The 21081-nt window shown below is 40.3% G+C and overlaps 2 protein-coding genes across 5 annotated transcripts in view; one reads left to right on the top strand and one right to left on the bottom strand.

The window, feature by feature from the left end:
- Positions 1-3640, top strand: part of ulk4 (unc-51 like kinase 4) — a 91871-nt gene extending 88231 nt beyond the window's left edge. For both annotated transcript variants that reach the window (XM_072679612.1, XM_072679613.1), the window contains exons 36-37: positions 1427-1512; positions 2501-3640. In XM_072679612.1, the coding sequence (XP_072535713.1) occupies positions 1427-1512; positions 2501-2564 (150 nt within the window). In that variant the 3' untranslated portion in view covers positions 2565-3640. The remainder of the gene's footprint in view (positions 1-1426; positions 1513-2500) is intronic.
- On the bottom strand, positions 3301-14164 carry ctnnb1 (catenin (cadherin-associated protein), beta 1). 3 transcript variants are annotated; one of them, XM_072679615.1, is made up of 17 exons: positions 13986-14164; positions 10057-10107; positions 9399-9623; positions 8884-9137; positions 8502-8740; positions 8137-8338; positions 7870-8014; positions 7577-7680; positions 7440-7469; positions 6744-7082; positions 6368-6526; positions 6139-6258; positions 5745-5895; positions 5027-5148; positions 4713-4773; positions 4248-4469; positions 3301-4055 (listed from the first exon to the last, which is right to left on the bottom strand). In XM_072679615.1, the coding sequence occupies exons 2-16, from the start codon at positions 10067-10069 to the stop codon at positions 4264-4266; spliced, it is 2370 nt and encodes a 789-aa protein (XP_072535716.1). In that variant the 5' UTR covers positions 10070-10107; positions 13986-14164; the 3' UTR covers positions 3301-4055; positions 4248-4263. The 3 variants fall into 3 exon arrangements, with proteins under 3 accessions (XP_072535716.1, XP_072535718.1, XP_072535719.1); XM_072679617.1 differs by lacking the exon at positions 13986-14164 and adding an exon at positions 12835-12896; XM_072679618.1 differs by lacking the exon at positions 7440-7469.
- Positions 14165-21081: the final 6917 nt, after the last annotated feature.

The following is a 21081-nucleotide window of genomic DNA, read 5'->3' as shown; positions in this document are numbered from 1 at the left end:
TGCTGCAGAGCTGTCTTTTAACACCTCTGTTCCACCTACTATTTTTAGCACCCTTGTGTTTTTCATGCTAACAGTATCTAGAGCTCTAGAGAAGAAACAAAATGTTGTTTTTTGTTTGTTTGTTTTTGTTGTTTTTTGTATTCAATGAGTTTGCTGTATGTAATGGTTGCCTAGTTTTTAGCCCTGTATGCTCACTGTATCTTACCGTTTTTATACTGCAAGTATAAACATAGTGGATTTATAGTTATGTACAGTATATTTAAAATGTTTCAGTTTTAAAAGCATTGTCATATTTAAAAAGCTGATAAATAGCTGTTTTGGAAGTGTCTGCAACAATGCATATCCCTGTGGTATAAAGACAAAACAACAAAAAAAAAAGGTAGTGTGGCCTCTGCCAGATGAGCAAATCCACAAAGGGTTGTTCACTGTATTAGAAAAGGAGGGATTTCAGGAGTGGTATTGAGGACAGGAAGAAGTCGAAGCTGTGCATCTCCCCAGGTACATAACACTGTTGCCTAGTAACAGGCGCTTCGTGAGGCAGGCGGGCGGACGATGGAGCAGCAGGATAGAAGGGATGACATCAGAGATTGCCATAAAGTGCAATCATATGCTCTTGTGCCCCAGTGATTACAATCCCTACTTATCAGTGCACACAAAAAAAAACCTTTCCATAATCTGTATCTTGCGTTTTGATAATGATCAGGTATTTGTTTAACTACTGGACATATTAATGACTGGACCCTGAGAAATGGCCTGATCATTGTCTCTTTTGAGCTGATCACACTGCCATTCTTTTATGCACTTGGTTTGATATTTGCTGAGCCTGACCATTATCATTCTTGTAAATCAGGATATTCTAATGTGGGGATAATGAACTGAATACTTTACAAGGCTAAGCTGACACACTGGAAATACCTATGGATAAATGTTCATTCTTTGTTTGATATTTAAGGTTGACATTGCTAAACCTTGCATGCACACTCCTCTCAGTGTGGTAAAACAATCAGAGGTGGTTCCACTAAAGGTGCTTGTGAAGACACAGCATCTTACCCTGAAAATGTGTGTGTCATAATCTGATTTGATTGGTTAGAGATTAAAATGAATGAAATTGCAGTTTGATTTGGTACCCCCCCCCCCCCCCCTTATTTTTTTCTAAATAAAATTTGAGTTGAATTATTTAAAGTAAATTACATACTATTCAAAGTATAAGTTTAAGAATTAACATTATCACATAACCCTAACCATAAGGACCTGTATCTCCATCTACCTGCTGAGCAAATATGCAACACCTGTCAATCAACATACTTTAACTAGGCCATATTACTGATCAGATTCATCCTTGTACATTGTGTTTTGTTTTTTTACTGTCAGACATAAGCTAGAATTTGTGATTCATAATGCGCTCATTTTTTCTCTTCCTGCACAGATGGGTGCAGTAGACACATCTTGCTGGGGTTCAGGAGAAGGTCAGAGCCTGGTGCACGTGCTTCGCAAACTGGCCCAAGATACCAGGTGAGCTATCCCAGAAAGAGGAGCTCTTTTCAGCTTCCAGTGCAGCCCTCAGACCCTTCTAAGGCCCCTGCTTCAGTTTCTCAATGGCACCCTATGCTTTGATCCATTTTGTCAAAGGGCAAGGCGCAGTCGTGTGATGAGAGCTTCCCTGAGCTGTTGCCTCTCCCAGAGATTGATACAGGCCTATTGTTGGGCTGCTCATGCCGCTGCCCCCCCCCCCCCCCCCACACCTCTCAATCCCCTTTCCTTTCCTCTACTAAAATGAGAAGGCATCCCTTTGAAGTTGCCCAACCATGCCTTGGAAGCAGCGCCTCAACATTATTGCATTTTTGGTAAAGTGGTGGTAACCTGCACTGCAGAAAATGCACTATATCTAAGCTTTGTCACCACCGGTCAACTTAATGACCAGCTTTTATGCATAAGGAAACATGTAAAAAAAAAAAATGTGTACCTTAGTCTTAACCAAATTAGTAGTGGTCAGTAGTAAGACAAGTTCATTCTCAGTGTTGGGGTACTGGAGTAGTGAATGCAAATGCCATTCAGTTCACACAAGTAGCTCAACTCTAGCATTGTCCAGAAGGGAAAAGGGAGGGGGAGAGGAGAGACCCATGCACAACCCTCAATTTTTAATTAGTAATTAAAGTTCACTCTGTGTGGAGAGCATCAGTAATACATATGGACGAAGCAGTTATCTTTTTCAAGCAGGTCTGTACTTGGCACGGTGTTCCAATTAACATATTCATGAGTAAACAACTATTGTAAATAACTTCACCCGATAGCATTCATGCAGAATTGGCGCTTAACAATGTTGGTTTTATCAGCAAGTTGGTGTAAAGGTAATCTGCGTCTACAATGCATGAGCATGTAAGACATTTGTAATCTTATTGCATGAGCTTAAACTGACCCTGCATTTTGCTAAACCAAAAGTTATGATCTACAAAGACTTTGGATCAGCTACAAATCATTTTCCCTTTTGCTGTGTTCCCAGGTCCTACCCAGATACTGCAGTGGCATCACTTGCTGCTGACATTCTGAAAGGGGCTGGATACTAATCAACCTGAAAAGTTCAATTCTGTTCTGTACATAATGTAACAAATTAGCTTTTTGAATACTGTCTAGATACAATGTTTATACTATTTAATGTGTAAATAAATTTCAGACTCTGCCCACATTACTGTCCATGCAATACCAAGCCCTAAAAGTTAACCCATTAATATCCAGTTTGTCTGAAACCATTTTTGGTCACATGGTATTGGTGATTTAAGCCAGTTTAAAAATGTTTGTAAGATTACATGTAATTAAAATAAGGCACTGATCCCAGATATTGCTATCCAATTTCCACTTTACTCCAAATTGACACCCTAAAGTTAAAATGAGAGCTATACAGGGAGTATACACATTCACATGAGTATTTTTTAACATTAACAGTAAGGGGATAAAGATTCAGATCTAATATCACATTCAGCATGCATCAGATCATGTTTGCTTCATTACTGTGTAAAAAAGAACCCAAACATTTCCTTAACAAAAGCTAAGAAATGACAGCATAACTCTTTCCTTCAGCTTTGTGGTGACTTAATTAACCAGGTCTAAATCAAAGCATGTTTTATAGGTTTAAATTCAATGATTTGTACAGCAAGTGATCAATCATTCCAAACCACAGCACACTGTGCTGTAAAGTGTCAAGTGCAAAAATATTCAAAGTATCTGGGAAACAATTGTAAATCTAAAAAAAATGAATGAAACATCCTTTAGTATCAACACTGCACAGATACCCTGAAACAGAGGAAGTTTGTCCATTATTTTATTGTTTAGCCATGTCATAACCATGTCTCCAATAAACACAGCAGGCTACAATAATTAGGGGTTCTTTTCAAAACCTTCTATAGCTACCATCAAAAAACGGAGGGAAAAACAAAAGAACTGGCCCCCTCTGATTGCAGACCCTTTGGAACATTTGTGACACTGGGAACAGTGATCTTAAAGCAAGAAAGCCGATATTTGGACCATTTCTCCCATTCTTGGTTTTATACAAAAGCTACACAATGTTACACTTGATCAGAATACAATTCAACTGATTAATTAGTGTTCTACACCATAAACTTGATCATTTTAATTGATGGAGCATTACCACTATAATTTAACACTATGAGAGATCTGAAAAGAATACAAATTACTGCAAAATAAAAGACAAGTATCAAAGCAAGCTAAATAAGTACCATTAGACTGAAGAATCCTTTTAAAAAAGAAAAATAAAAATGTAAAAAGAAAATTACAGGCAAGGCTAAGGTTGAAAATTCCATCTTATGATCCACTTCTTGAGCTTTCTTTGAGTCACTCACCCAACCGAAACTCGTTTGCGGTTAAAACTCTGACCAATGAGGACCAGAACAAAAAGTTTTACTTGCTCGTGTTCCCATAGGAAACTCAGCTTGTATTAGTGTGTCAGGCACTTCCAGAGAAACTAGCCCACTCTCTTGAGACCGCTCAGCAACTCTACAGGCCAAATCACAATGCAGGTTCATTCAAATCAGACGATACAGCTGTGGAAAAGGGGGGGAAAGTTTTAGAATTAGAAACCATACACAGATCACTTCACTTGCATTCAAAATGCACAACTGATTAGTTCTGCTACCAGCATGCTAACCATCTGCTATTAACTTCAACACCACACTGTTCAAAAATCCAAATTGCCATTCACGTTGTGAGCAAGTCCAGCTGCCCTAGTGCCTCACCTAAAAAGTAGTTTATTTACAGATCAGTATCAAACCAAGCCAGCTGATTACTGTCGCCTGGCGGGAGGCCATCTATCAGGTCCTGGGTGTGACCAAGGTCGGGCAAGCCATCCACGGGGTAGTCCGGTCCTGGGTGGTGCCCACCCATATCATGCTCCATCATGGGGTCCATGCCCATGGCATCTTGCCCATACCCTGCAGCGTGGTAGCGGTAGCTGGGGTCTGTGGATTGGGGGGTGGAGAGGGAGTGGAGGAAGGAGGGGGGGCGCACACGTACATTAGAAGAAGCACATTACACAAGCAGCTCTCAACAGCAGGCATTCCGTTTCTCTGCCACACAGCATGTGAAGGGAATGCTTAGTTGTACTAATCAAACATTCAACAAATGCAAGCTGCCACACTCAAGGCAGTGAGTTAGAGCATGCTGAACACTGGTTATCTATAAGAAAATGCATGTAAACTCACCATCCTGCCTGTAGCCAAGAGGCTCGCCCTGAGCACCAATATCCAGACCCAAGTCTCCAGTCTAGTGGGGATACGCAAAAAAAATATTCATTATGCATAACCCCTCAGACCAGTAATGTCCGTCAACTTTAAAAAAGTGTTTTTGTAAACTTTAAATTATTTACTTTTTTGCCAAAATGCCAAGTTTAATGCACCCCTCCCTCCCAATCAGAACCTATGGCAAGTTAGCGTTGGGCTTTGACCCAGGATTCATTTTATGGTAATAATCTTGCATGGGGATTTGGGCAGGGTTTAGCTGGGATGAGCTGCTCTACCTCGTTCCAGGTCATGGGCTCAGTTCTGAAAAGAGAGCTGGTAAGCTCCACAGACAGCCTCTTCTTGTAGTCCTGGGGTTTATCCTCCGACATGCGGAACAGCACTGCTGCAGCATACGTGGCTGTGGGGGAGAGATAGCACCATCAGTACAGCCAGGCAAGTGCACAACTCAACCCAACCTAGCCAGTTTCTACTTTGAGGACTCAGTGAAACATATAGAAAGAGAAGTGCTTGCTAAAATAAGATGCAGTGCATGTTAAATACTTCACAGCTACAGTATTGTCTTAAATCTCAATTTAAAAAAGTCAGCTGTCCTACACTGTCAATTTCACTAATTTCAGGTAACAATAGAGCAATAAAAATGGGTCACAATTTCTTGAAATGAACTCTTCAAAAACAATTAAAGATTTACTTCTAATGTAAAATTTCTATTGTGAAGGTTTTATTCCAACAGTAACCATATGCTGTTATTATGGTTGGTTTCATTAAAATGTTTTTTGAGCCCACAGCTGGTACCATATATAAAAATAAATAAATAAATAAATAAAATAAAAAAAACACAGAACAGCATCCTTGCTAGCACCAGCAAGCAACTAGACATTTAAGCCCTTGGAACATGAACTTTTTGCATTTTAACTTTCATTCCCAATTGTTGTTTTTACGTAGATTCTTCATAGTCCTCATTTTATGCATAAGAACTTTAAAACAACAACTTACCAACGCCTTCATTTCTGGAGTGAAGCAGTTCTGTGAGGGGAGCTGTGGCTCCCTCTGCCTCAATGGCCTCGGCCGCCTCCTTATCCTGGGCTAACTCGCACAGGACGCCTGCAGCTACACGTTGAATGTTCTCAATGGGGGAGTATAGCAGCTAGTGAGAGAAGAAAAAGCAAGAGGAGAGGTCAGGATCACTGCTGCAGATGCCAAATTCAGCAGAGGCTTGGGTTCAGCTTCTGTTTTACTGAATTCCAAGCTTTCAAAAATCACCAGCCATGTTTGGGGAAAACAAAGCTAGTCAAAATTTAAGTTTACACGTAGATTGATTGCAACAGTTCAAAATCAAACCGAGGTAAAATGTGGGCTTACAATTGTTAGAACATGAAGCTAGACTGACCTGGACGAAGAGTGGAATGGTGTTGAGTCCTCTGATGACAATCCTGTTGTGAATGTCTCTAGCAAGAATGTGTAATGCTCCAGTGCAGCCCTCCACAATCTCCTCCATGCGAACTCCCTCCTGCAAGACAAATCAGATCATGATCAGAATAAATCCGAAAAAGGCATTACGCCAGTACGGCCTAGCACCATCAGAACTTTTACTTTAGTGGTCATAAAACAGGACCTACCACAAACTGTTGCTGGGTGCCACCCATGGAGGTACGTCTTTGGGTGTCTTGGTGGGCTCTGACAAGCAGCTGGACCAGTCGTGGGATGGCACCCTGTTCCCTAAGAGGTGCATGGTTGGCAGGGCACAGAGCCAGATTGCGGATCAACCCAACAGTTGCCTGGGAGAGAGAACATTTCCAAACATTAGCTCTTAACAGAAATACAAACATTCAAAGCATAGCTACAGACCACCTTAAACCTCAAGCACATGGACTGCACCCAACGTTTGATGCTCATCAAATAAGATTGACATGGATAAAATCCTCCTGAATTTGAGACCATGTAAAAGGGCACTGTAAAGAAAACTGCAACTGACCGCAGTCTGGCATTACTTACCTTAATAAGAGGCCAATGTGAAGGGGGATGTAGGAGTTTGACCACCACTGGCAGACCATAGTGAAGTCGCACTGCATTCTGAGCCATCTCTGCATCCTGATGTCTGGAGGTGAGGTGACGAAGGGCACAGATAGCCGGCTCAGTGATGTCCTCTCTGTCACCGGCACGCAGGACTGTACGCACCAGAGCCTCAATGCCACCCACCTGGCATACCATCATCTTGTTCTTGTAGTTGTTGCAAGTGAGGTTGGACAGGATGCCAGCAGCACAGGTAACTACATTGATGTCATCAGAACCAAGAAGCTGAACCAGTGTGCCCAACAGACCCTCCATGCCCTCCTGCAAAGGAAAGGAATAAAATGTAATCCACTGTAAACCAATCTATGCAAAACAGACGCAAATGTTATGAACAGGCCAATTCACATCAATCAAAATGTCAATGAGAGTTGTGATTTTTTAATGCTGCATGAGGTTTAATCCTACCACGACAACCACAAGATAAAGGACAATTACGCCACAACATTCTGCCACCATGCCAATGGGTAAAATATGCTTGTGGCATTACAATTATATGTAGCATTTATTCATGCTTCATTTTATGGCTTTTCTTCAATGGTCAACGTCCTAACTGTTGATAGGGCAGGTGCTGGCGACAGCCCCCTGCCCTTCACAGATAAAGGCAGGAATGACCGTTACCTGCAGCACATCTACTTCAGCTAAGGACGTCTTCTCCATGGAAAAAGTGGGGAGACAGAAAGAGAGCGCTCATGTAGGAAGAACAGAGTAAAGTGTAAAAGAGGTGGAAGAACGGAATGATGCAGATAGGCATTTACCTGTTTGGTGGCAGCATCTGATAGATTCCTGAGAGTCCACAGACAGTTCTGAACCAGTCGCTGACTGGGGTCTGTGAGGTGGAGACCCAGTGCCTGCATACCACCTTAAGACATAAGCAAACAGTCATTTGTCTGCCCCTTTGCCTCAGTGTAAGCTTAATCTTGATCTGGACCATTAAGAGTACACTCTAGAAGTGTGTGCATATAGTAAAAATGGAAAATGTGTGCACTCCAGACCAGGCACTCAAGTGTAAAGCTGAAAAGCATGTTTATGTTGGAAAAGCTTGACTCACCAGCCTCAACAATGGCAGGCTTGTTACTGGAACATACAGACAACACTTTTAGCACACGGCTCGTGGTCCACAGCAATTTCTCATATGTGTACGTTCTCATGATGTTGACCAGAGCCTGGGGGCCTCCACTAGCCAGGATGATGAGCTAAAAAGTCAAAGAAAAACAGACCAAAAAGCATAAGATAAACAAATGCATAACAGACTAAAACATGCCTAAAGTGCTACTCGAATTGTCAACCTATTTGCTTTTAGCACTACACTTCTTACTTTGCTCTCCTGATTGCCATAAGCCAGAATCTGAAGGCAGTCTGTTGTGATGGCAAGGAATTTGACGTTTGTTTTGTTCAACAAGGCTACCATCTTCTGCAAGCCTCCAGCCAGACGGACAGCCATCTTTGCTCCCTCCTGGTGTAGCAGCAGGTTGTGAAGAGTTGTGATGGCGTAAAACAGTACAGAGTCCACTGGAGAACTGAGGGAACCACAGTAACCATAATCAGACAACAACAAAAAAAAGGACAAAACTTAAGACAAAAGAACAGTCTGGATACGCAGAGAAAGACTGTGAATGAATCAAGTAATATACACATTTTTATAGAATGTTTCTCATGTATTAGGCAGCAAATAAGACCAACCCAAGCATTTTGACAAGAGCAGGGATGCCTCCTGATTTGAAGATAGCAAGTAGTCCCTCTCTGTGGTGGGAGAGGTTGTGGAGGGTGCCAGCTGTGCATCTGGCGGTCTCCACATCATTGGTGTTCTGCATGGTCCTCACAATGGCTGAAACCATCTGAGGAGAGCGCATGATGGCATGGCGCGAAGCTTCTTTCTTAGAGAGCTGATGCACCATGACTGCTGCCTTATTTACCACAACCTGGAAGACAAGGGAATATTCAGCGCTTGTATTTGGTCCTCAGGCCACATGTTTACCGCAGCAATAAGTAGCAACTGGAAGCAAAAGGTAAAAATGATCCCAGACACTCACTAATTTATATACATGTAAAAAAAAAAAACTACCTGATCCTCATCATTAAGCAGCTTTGTGAGTTCTGGGATGGCACGTGTGGCCAGTTCTGCATCATCCTGGTAGTTGATTAAATTGACCACTGCGTGTTTGAGCATCTGAGACGGTTCAGCCAGGCGCTGCACATTGGTAGGGTGTGCACCATCAAACTGTGTGGAGGGAATCTGCATGCCCTCATCCAGTGTTTCTGGAAACATTGCTGCCCTCACTCTCTGGGCTCTGGTCATGGCATACTGGCCATCAATGTCTAAAGAGATGCACAAAGCAATAAAACCACCTCAGTACCCTTAATACCAGCATGGTTCACAAGCTGTACTTCTTTTTAAGGAGACCGGTTACTTCAAACATTTGTCACTTAGATCATAGGATCAATCTAGCCATTTGAAAAAAGGACTAATACTTAACTGAGCAACGATTATACAAACACCAATCCTGAATGATTTACTGGATTCAACTTCAATATGTTAGACATTCATTTAGCCCTAAATAACATTAGAAAGACGCCTACCTGCCACTTGGTCCTGGTTGAAGTTTTGGTTGAATCCCTGTTCCCACTCATACAGCACTTGGTTATCCACGTCGTCATCCTCTGGATTGCCCTTGCCGCTGAGGGAAGGAGCAGTGGTGGTGGCCCCAGAGTGGATACCGGAGTCCAGATAAGATTGCTGTTGCCAGTTGCTGACTGCAGCTTTGCGGTCTGGCTCCATTGCCATGTCCAGCTCCATCAGATCAGCTGTGCATTGAGAGAAATGGAAGGGTCAAGTGCCATCAACACTAACAATTACACTTTCACTAGCAAATACTATTACTACAAAAGTGGGTGAGGGTTATATTGGATATTTAAACTTACATTATATAAAACACAATGACAACTTGTCATTGTTCCTAATATAATTCAATATGTTCCTAATATAATTCAATATACACTTTAAAAATCTTAAACAAAATTGTCCATTCAAAATGAGATGAGATACGCTAATCATGAGACCCATTTAGAGAACACTTCTGTTGGTCCACACCTAGAACTGCCAAAAAACATGGTAAATATTCACAAATAATCAAATGTACATAAAGCTAATGGGACTTTACAGGAAAAGACTGATGTTAGAATAACCAGACAAGACTGAATATGTCTAAATGTGCAAAAACAATATACAAAAACTTACACTGGGTCGCCATGTTACTCGCTCAGCCTGCTGCCAGCACAGCTTCCTAATCTGAAATAAACACAGGCATGGTTAATTTCACACTCACGGCGGATACACTAGGGCCCTGTCATGAACATTATTGCTAGTTCAGCTCACAGTAAGCATCAGCATGTCTGCATATTTTCAGGGAAGGTTTAAAGAGATCAATAATTAAAGACTGGGCTGAACCAAATGGCCAAATCCACTGTCCATCCAGCATAAACAGTTGCCAAACTTTATTCTGCCTGAAAAAGAAATTCATTACAATATGTAGGGGCTGAAAATAATCACCCAGCTCATTTCAAACATTTATAGCACAAGTCATTGTCGTTTGCATACAACCACCATTGTGAGCCTGTTAGAACATTACATTTCAACCATCCGCAAACACGGTCAATGTGTTCTAGCCATTTGCAAGCCCATTGCCCATAAACAGCAGTTAAAACCTACTAGAGCACAATGGCATTCAGTTACTTACTCTGTGGGGGCCCAATTTTGTCCCCTCCTCCTGCTATTCACAATTGCAATTACCATAACACAAGCCCTGAGTCTACCTTCTCTATGCAAATGCACAACACCCCTTTCTATATCAGGGAGCAACACTAAATATACCAACATTCACAGGAAGGCCAACTATGCTGTTCGTATTTAAGCTTTAACTATGGAGAATCAAATATAATATCCTCCAGAGTCACGCAACTATTACTTCCGAGTTAATTCTAAAATGACCCAGCATTCAATTATGGAAATGATTTCTGGCAAGTTAGTAAAGTCTAATCTACAAGAGGAAACGCAGCACAGACTGTTTAAGCATGCTTTCGACACAAAGGTCCAATGCTTGACTCCATCAGAGCATAAATATCTATTCTTATCTTCAAGAATCACAGCAGAAACCCAGAAATAGCACGACCCAATTTAGAAATGTGTTGTACAACAGCACTATGAAAGCACATTCCACACTGATTTGACCAATTTGTAAAATAACTCATTCAATTTAAAACATGAGGGGGAAAAGACACTAACACTTTTGAACACCTAAAAAAAATATATAAAAAGGACAGAGACTACCCTATTGTCTAATGCATCCCAACTACACCAACCCTCAGACTCAGTACCACACTAAAGATGAATGAAGCTAAATAATGAAGGTTTTCATGGACTGCAGAGTACATGTACCAAGTCTGATAGAGCGCAGAGTATAACAGGACTGTTGTGAGGCCTCAGCAGCCAGCAAGTGGCTCAGCCTTCTGGTTCCAGCATCTGGAATCAATCGTGGTAATAAACCGAGCAGCACAGAAGTCTTTTCCATTATGTGGCATAACGGCTCTAAGATAATATGGAAAATTCCTGCGTCTTATCCAGTACCTACACTTAAAAAAGGCAAGTCGCAATTTCTCAAATGGTTATTTTAGTAAGAAAAACAAGTTATTGTTGCCACCTGGTTTTCTGAAAGCATCTCAGCATAAATATTAGTTAAATGGTAGCATGAACATCATACAACCGATTAAGATGGTCCTAGTATTATACTAAAAACTGAAAAAACTAATAAAAGCCCTAATAAATGCACATGGTGATGCATGTGTTTTTTATATAAGACACTGGCCAGTGGAAAGAAAACAACTGAATACAACTACAGCTATCAGGAAATATAGCTCGATCTTCATGTTTATCTCTCATTGTTTGGTAAACAGGGACACTAAACGTACCATAGCCTTCGTTCACTACCGCAGCTCTCATTCTGCCTGCACCCCATACGCCTAAAAAACTAGGTAGGCGCACAGACATGGTCACCAAGATTAAAATAAGGACAGAAACAAGAAAACGCTCTTATTTAAAAAAAATGATTCACGTCTCTCAGTGAAGACCACAAGTTAGAGCAAGGCCTCCCTCACACCAGAGGAATGTTGAAGCCGGAATTCCAAAGCCTGGCTGGCCTGGCTGGCCTTAAGCTCAGCGGGGAGCCTGAAAACAAAAGAGCTTAATGTAGTGGTGGGCAGTTACCTGGCTAATCTTGAATTTCAGACTGATTGCATTCAAGCTGACAACACATCAGCAACGTGGCAGGAAAGGGGGGGAGGGATAACAAGCCTAAAGAAAATGTTCAGCTGATTTCAAAGAATTTCAACACTACCCAGTTAAAGACACCCCATGAGCTCTGAGTAGAGCAATGAGTAAAGGGGCAGACCAACGACCAGACACCCAAACACGCTTTAGTACTACACCTTAAAGCCTTACTGCACAGGCTGCAGTGTTTCCCACCGTGTGGATCCACTAGTATAAGTCAGTAGTACCTCCAGCGGCTGTACAAGGGGAAAAGGACGACGGGCCTTCGTGTGCCTCGTACTGAACTGCATACCAGTAGCTAGCTGAGTATTTAGGCGATGCCAACTCTCAAACGGAAGTGCAGCCAGCATCTAGCGGCCTTTAAACTGCGGAGGAGCCAAGATTCAGCACTGAACCAAGGGAAAACATTACCCTGTTTTCTAACATTTTGAAAACCATAACTGATGTTTTAAAGATTTTTACAGTGACTTTTCTGCTACAATAAGAAGACAGCAATAATTAGCCAAGTTACACCAAATCAGACGCGCTCAACGCCTCCTGCTTTTAAGAGTACAGGTTCAACAACCGTGAACTCGCTCAAACCGATTTAGCTACTATTTACCTTTAAATTAATGGACCAGGAAGGTATGTGAAATATATAATAGCTAGCAGCTAACCCCCATCAACAAAGACGAAGAGAGGCAAGCGACTTACTCAAACCGCTCCGCTAACACCCACCACGGAGAGGACTTTCCGACTAACCCCGCCGTGACTGAGAAACTAAAAAAAAAGCCCGTACTTAAACATGCAGCGCTAGCAGCGGTATTTCCCAGCAAAAGGTCGGTGCACCGCCGGCCGAAAGGACTGCAAATCTACCCAAGAGCGCAGATTTCAGCCGCCCCCCACCCCCATCAGCCAGACCCCATCACAACCTCGGCTCCTCGGGTTTCACTCAAGCTCCTCCTCGACTTCCTCTCAACTCGCAGCGGCCAAACTACATTTTTAAAAGCCTTTGTTTGGCGACTGAGAGACGACTCGAAAAAGTATGGCTTTATTAGCTAGCATTTCTCGTATGATTATCACACCTCTAAAAGCACGGTGGGAGGATATCTCTAGCTATCCATCTTCTCAGGATGGATTGAACCCTGGCTAGTTCAATCACAGCACCCAGACAATATGAACAGCAACAACATGAGAAGCAACATATTTCACCAGCAACCAGCTGTTATTTATAACCAGCAAAGTTTCCCTAGCTGGATAGATTAGCTAAAGCCAACCCAGGAAACCCACCTAAAACCTGCAGCCATTGGTGTTCGCTAAATTCATACAGGTTCGGGGGAAACATCCAGAAACTGCCCGTCACCTAACGCCGGATTACACGAACACATCCCTAAACTTTGGAAACCTAATTTATTAACTTATTAGCTATGGCTAAACAGCTACACGACCACGTAAACGGAGTGTGTTGACCTATCTATCTAGCTACACAACACGGAGCACACCGCCAAGACCGCCACCCAACCTGCATCGCCGTTAACGGAGCAGCTCCACGCTAGCAGGAGCAGCAGGGAGGCTCATGTCGACTTTGTAAGAGTAGGAGCTACTAAAGCTACCATAGCCGGCTCACATAGCGTCGAAGCTCGCTCCTAAAACAGCTCATCGAAATGGTTAGACATGTACACGGCCTTAAAAGAAGGTTACGTTAACGTCTTGGTGAAAAGCACCGTGTGTTCAACCGTAAACCTAAAAGACTTCAGCCAACTGGTGCAAGAATACACTCAGGATTCACCCAACAGCTCCTTCACCGAGAACGGATTCCTGGAAAAATCTCCAGCACCACCTCACATCTGGAACACGACACGTACCTGCGTGAAACGGCTGGATACTCCTTTATCCGTCAACAGTCAGACGACAAGAATTTGGAAGACAATCCGTATACAAAACGTGGAGAAATCACCCGCAGTACACTCCACCTCCTCGATAAATCGGGGGTGTTTCTGCTCCCTCTCTCCTCCAGGAGCGAAGTAAGATGGCGTCAAACCATTAGAGCAAAGCCATTATAAAAACTCCTGCGGCCACTGTATCCTGGCGCCTTGCTTAAAGTAGATCCCAGTCGTGTGTGATTTAGACGAACGAAAGAAAGCTCAAATGTCGAAGAGAGCACAGATAATAAAAGCTAGTTATTGTTTGTGGAAGATATGAGTCCTTAAAGAGGCATTAGGGTATTAAAAAGAGCACTAGGTTGACCTTATTGCTGCTTCACGACTGCGTAAGAATACATCGTCTGCAGTGTGGCACACGGACGCACCTACTCGTTAAGTTTAGCGGCCGTTGCAGCGGTGAGTCCGAGCGAACCTGGGAGGCTTGGTAGGTTAGTGCAGCGAGTAAAATACGGTTTTACGGCACACAAAATCATTTATATAGCTAGATATTATGATTTTCAGTACTTAGTTGAAACGGCAAAACGGCAGACTTGGTTTTTGGGAGTGGTGAGGAAGTTTTTACATTCCTTAATTCACCTCAACAATACTGCAGCCAGTATTTAACACTGGCAGAGGGTTTAACGTTAACTGGAAACTATTTCGCGATAAGTGTTGAAATAAATGTTTTTATTATAGCTTAGATAACCTAACCGAGTGACAGATTCAAACTGTTTATTTTTTCCCTTTGCTAAAATGTTATTCAGATTACACGTAAAATTATTTGGTCAGATAATTTGCATAACCACGCCCCCTGCTAGCCTGAAGCAGCTAGATTGCCACTATTGTTGTAACAGTATCAGAACAGAGCTTCTCTGCCAGCATCCTTACCAGGTTTTAGAAAGTTATATAGTTTTAGAAAGTTTTAGAGTTTAAGGTGCTGCCTGTTGACCTAGACAGAATTATCTCTCACTTATTGCTGGCCATCCCGGTATACCATATCCACTTTTCAGTTTTCAGTTTTTTTATCTGATAAATAATGGATATTATGTAATGAGGTCATTTAAAACAATGGTGTAATGTTACCTGTTGCCAAAGAGGCTGTTTTAGTATTGTATAATGATATTTTGCAACCTTTGCTGAAAGTGCAGTATATCGTCCTTACCTGTACAAAACCTCGTATCTCCAAAATGGCAGCTTTACCAGAGAAAGAATGCAGCTTTTTTAACTTTCAATTGAAATCAGTGTAAAACAAGATTTTATTAAGTCATTTTGGACTGTTTCTATTGGTTCATTTAACAAGAACGTTGACATGCAGTACAACAAGGACAACTGGTGATTTTAAGCTGTGAATAAATTACAACATGTAATTTTGTTTAACTGCAACACTATGTAGTTTATTTCTTATTGTTTTGAAAGAACACATTCAAAGTTAAACAAAGAGTACATTTAAATAATTGAATCAATCAAGGTTTGTAATAATGGTAAGGTATAGACCAGCACTGGAAAAGCAGGTGGCAGGTGATATGTAATTAATTAAGTAGGCAAGTAATTCAGTAAACAGGAAGTAATGAATTAACTGGTAAACATGTACATCACCAACAAATGTAGCCTAGCAATTTATGTAGGGTGGTCTTGATGGCTGCATGATCCTGGAAAAAACATTGAGAGTATGTAATGTATACATTTATACATACAATATATATATTATGTATTAACAATACATGAATTTTCAGAGTCAGTAATCCAAAATGTGATGATATTAATAATCCAAGATTGGAGTAAAATAAATTATATTGGACAGATACAGTCTGCCTCTGGTAAATATATGACAGCAGAGCAAATTTGTCTTTTGTATCCTTTTTTATCAAGTAGCAAAAAAGTCTGATCTATTTTGCCTAATGTAATATTGCACGTCCTGCGTTGCGAATGTTGCGCATTGCGATGCTGAAAAGACGATATATTGTGCAGCCCTAACTCAGATCACTTCTGACTCTATTGTGCTATTGTGGTCTATTGTGCTGTAGTATTTAGAAACATTTACAATCTCTCCTCAAAAAACAAGGGTTTACTGTATAGTAGATATGCGTCTTGTGATAGGTCAGCTTACCTGAATGAATAAAGGGGTAACTGAATGAAAGAGCTGCAGCAATGATTTTGAGATATTAGTAAATAAATGCTAATACAGGTATCTTACATAGATATGGTGGTTCCCTTTTTGCATTCGTTTTATTCAGCTAGTTTAGATCAGTCTAACTTACATAAATTGTTGCTGTCATGCAAAAACATTGTATCTACATTTTTGCGTAACTTACTTTGAATATTAAGAATCTGTCAGTTAACCTCGTCATTCTGCAGTCAGAGTTTCATGATGAATTGACCAATAGAAATGCTTGAATAAAATAGAAAAAAAATCTTCCATTGAATGTTAAGAATGGTTTTTTTTGTTTGTTTGTTTGTTTTTTTTTCCTCCTGAAAAGTCAACATTTAGGTTTTGATCAGACAGCAAGGGTAGCCTATATACTTGCCTTTTGTTTGTACACGTTACCATTTATTCCCTCCATTTGAATCACAGAGCATTACATTCGTCCCCTTGTTTTTAGTGTGCTGAATGTTTAGGCTCATATCTTCTGTAGACTTCACCTACTGCCTGGTGATTGTAATCTCAGTGCTGTGCTTAAAACCTTAAGATCTTGTCTTTAAGGAGGCCTCCACGTTTCCCAGACAATTTACAAACATCAGTCCTCCTCGGTATTATGTAAACTGCTAATATCTAACTTTTTTGTATTAATATAAACATCACGGATATACTAATTACAAATATATGTGATGGATTAAAAGATTCTCACATATAATTCTCACAATAGACCATAAAGTTCAAATCAGTGTTTCACTGTTAACGTTCACTGCTTTGGACTGCAATACGTAATATTAGCACCATGCTTTTCTCTTTTCTTTTATACCGTGGTTTCTCCTTCTCTGTAGTTGAGCATGACACAACAAATACATTAAGCATTAATAATGATGTGACAAGCATTTTTCCCTCAGTGTACTGTAGTATAACAAAATAAACAAGTGCAAATTATGCAGCAACAATAACCATACAATCAGCACAACTAATGACACGCATCAGTAATGTGTTTTCTCTCTGTTTTATTGTGGAAATAGACATGCCGTTACAGTTTGACGGGCGGTTATCCTTTGAATGCTTAGTAATCATCAAAAAATCGTTAACTTTGCCTGTTTATTCGGGTCAGGATGATGTATGGTCTGTATATGTTTGTCATACTAGGACTCTGATAAAGCTTTCAGGTGCATTTTCCACAAAATAAAAAAATAAGGAACCCTGTTTTCCGAAAAAAGTGATCTGATACTGTTTAAAAACCTATTTGTAATCTTTACAGGGTACCTAGTTCCGTGTGCTGATCACGCCTTGCTTTTATTGGTGGCTTCAAAAATATATATTTTTTTGATTGGTGATGAACCAATCTTCTTGGTCCCTAATTATAGGGTATCTTCAGCCCTTTGCTATTGTATCCTTTTCCAAAAGCAAAATACAACAAAATCCAAAAATATAAACTGGATAGTTCTTAATAAAGTGGTATCAGTGCATCTACAGCTCTAGCAATGTTTACCTCCTTGCTCCAAATGGCATGTATTTGTTCCAAATAACCTTTTTCGGATGGTGGTGCATAATTAATATTAAACCTTATAAGAATACAGTAATAACTGTTGATGATTGTGAAAGCTTGGCAGCATGGTTCGAACATTCAGCTCATGAATTGAGAAAACAAAAATACAAGCACTCACAGATATGCACATATACAAACACACACACACACACACATGCACAAAACAGGATTACATATGCATCGCCCACTTTCTCCCAGTAGGCTCAGGATGAGTTTAGAAGGCACAGGTCTTGCGCATAGCCAGGAGTGCTAGTTCACCTAAAGGAGAGCCGAGGTCACATCCCACAAGGCAGCCACGGGATGCATCAAGCTCCTTGCTTGTGTTTGAGCAAGCGAAATGGAAAGTGAGATAGTGGTGGTGGTGGTGTTTTTTTGTGAGAAAAGCAGACTTTTCCCCTGGGAAGCCAGTGGAATTGATGCAGTGTACAGAGGGGAGGGGCACCTTTCTCTACGCGTGAAAGGAGGGGGCGAGCTAAAACCCACTTGTGTGCTCACACGATTGTGTACCCTGACCCCAACTTAGCTAAAGGTCCCGAACCTACATCCTGGCATGCACAGTAATGTTGGGCAAGACCCAGACTCTTCAGGGCTCCATTGTTCCAGCGCATGGCACAAACTGGCACACGCACTGTTGTCTTTGTGCAGTGCAAGGATGGGCTGGAAAAATTGGTCAGGTTATTGCATTTTTAACTGAAATGAGGATGTTGGTAAATAAATGGCATTAATGTAGTGTGTGATTGATGTTGCAGCACACTGTGGGGAGGGTGACTGGACCTCCTTCTCATGGCAGTACGTGGCAGTCCGAATAAGATGCAGAAGCAACATACTGAGGTAGGGAAAACAAAAACTAAGTGCTGAAACGGATAATTGTTATATTAACCAAAAAACGTATTAGCAGTAAAACAGTTAAAATAGTGGATTAGTAGAATAGTAAAATAAATAATAGTTGCTGAAATGAATAGATGGAGAAATCTGACATGTATACATACAAATTCTGTAATGTTTGGTCATTTGGTGGCTAGTGAGTTCGTGTGAATGAGGCAATTCACTGAGCTGAATAGAGAGAATAGGGATGTGCACAGAGATGCATTAGCAACCTTATTTAACAGTTAGTGCACACTTCATCATAACTATAAAAATGTATTGTCACCGTCACGCAAAAACTCTGTATCTCCATGTTTTTCACTTTTAGTCTTAAATCGTTTGTTCTTTACATTGTGTCGGGATTCATGATAAATGGACTAATAGAAATTATCCAGAAATAAACATTGACTTCCTCATCCTGTAAGTAATAATGTTGGAGATACAAGGTTTTTGTGACTATATATTAACCATAAATCACAGTAAACTCGTGTAATGGTAAATTACAATCCCTGTTAGGAAAAAAAAAAACGCCAAAACCCACACTGTTGTTGCTTATCATGAAAAACATTTGTACTACATTTAAATAATTTCTTATTTGCATTTTGCATTTCAATAAAATACAAATTGATGAAAAAAAATATGTACACAACCATGTAACTCATTATTAAAAAAATTCCAAATATTAGCTGAAGGTCTAATGTGAAAAATAAAACAGTAAACAGAAAAAAGGCTTTCATCAGAATTGATTAAACTGCCATGTTTTACAACTTCTTCAGAGTATAAGAGGCTTTGCTGTTTAACTCTTACATCAGAGTACTCCAAACACCGAGCCATTCTCAGACACTGAAGCGTAATCTCACTCGCATAAACAAACAGAAAACCCTCTTTTGAGCACCTCGGCTCAAAATTCTCTTCAAAGTTCCCCTGCTTTGTAAGGCTGCACAGGCAACAATATCCGACCGCAGGTCAGCCCCTTTTGTGTTCCATTTCATTGTAGGGTTCAAAAACACAGATTAAAGAGTTGGTCAGCCACCCCCTCCACATTCATCGGCTCTGCTGTTATCCCAATTGATGCCATAGAAATCCCTAATACCGAATAAAAGTTTGGGCTTGCCGTCTCAATGCAGCGCTGGGCATCGTTACTCTAAAAGAGAAAGCACCTCTTAAAGACAACATTAGGGCATTTACAATCATGCCAGAAATTCTAAAGAAATATTTCTGTATATGATCAAATTAGGTTTAAATCATTAAAATGATTAAAAAATGATTTGAATTAAATATTTTTTCTTTTTAGTATACGAAAAGAAGTTATTTAATTAAAAAATAAAAAAATGCTGTTAGTTTTTGCATTCTCTATATTGTAAAAATTATTCTGTCCACCATAAAGAAAGAAATGTTTTTAATCTGATAAACACAATTAGCTGATGTACATTTGTATTTAATATTTTTAATTAATCATTCAACATTATTATATTAATACTCTTAATATTACTACTATTGTTGCTGCTGTTCTTGTTTGAATAATAATTTTTTTCTAAGGAAATGAATACAAATGAAAAGGTGTATGATTTTCTTAAAGTGGCAGCGGATACAAGCGACATGGATCATTTAATATAATGGTGTACATTTTGATTATTTGATCATAAACATATAATGCAGCTTTACAGTGCTATACACACTAAAGTTATGAAACCATAGAATTTATGAAATGTTCACTTTATATAATGCTGATATTTAAAATTCCCAGTGATTAAGAACAAGAATGCAGTTGGTCAGAAGCTTGGTCACAATTGAACTAAATCTTCTAAAATTACAAAACAGTTTTATGAAATTTTTTTTGCTGCATGTGAGGACGCACCCCAAACAATAAATGTGAATGCACAGTGACTGCACAGTAATTTCTATAACAGAACAGAAGATCAACATTAACCATAATAAAGAGACGGCTCAGAAATATTTCAGTTGTATGTGTTATCAATCATTTTAATCGCCATAATTACTGCAGTCCTGTTTCCTATTTAAAGAAAAAAGATGTTCAGTGGAGAATTGCTGTGACAAGACCTGTTCTGTTGTCAAATCAAATTCTTGAATGCCTATATTGTTAGAATGACCCATTATTGGAAATGCGCAGTTGGAGACAGACACATATTAAAATGATTGTCTTAAAGTTTGAGGTTGCTGCTGTGCTGCTTGTATTACAGTACGATAAGCTGGTAGTCAGACACTGACTGGCAGGCACTTAGATTGTCTACAAACAATAAGTATCCTTCGTCTGCGCTGTAACATCCAAAACACATTACACGTCTATTCAGTCCAGGGAAACACTTGCCATGCGCGGGAACCGAAAAAAGAGACGAATCAAAGCTAGCAAAAAGACTATAATGGTGGTGAAAAAAACTGTGCTCTTTTTTGAGGGAGGGTGAGAGAAAGAAGAGAAAGGGAAAAGGAGAGAAAGAGCAGAAACGGGAGGAATATAATCTCATCAC

This window comes from Salminus brasiliensis, chromosome 5 (genome assembly GCF_030463535.1).
Source record: "Salminus brasiliensis chromosome 5, fSalBra1.hap2, whole genome shotgun sequence".
Taxonomy (NCBI): Eukaryota; Metazoa; Chordata; class Actinopteri; order Characiformes; family Bryconidae; genus Salminus; species Salminus brasiliensis.
The sequence above is the reverse complement of the archived record's forward strand: the minus strand, read 5'-3'. Positions and strand labels throughout refer to the sequence as shown.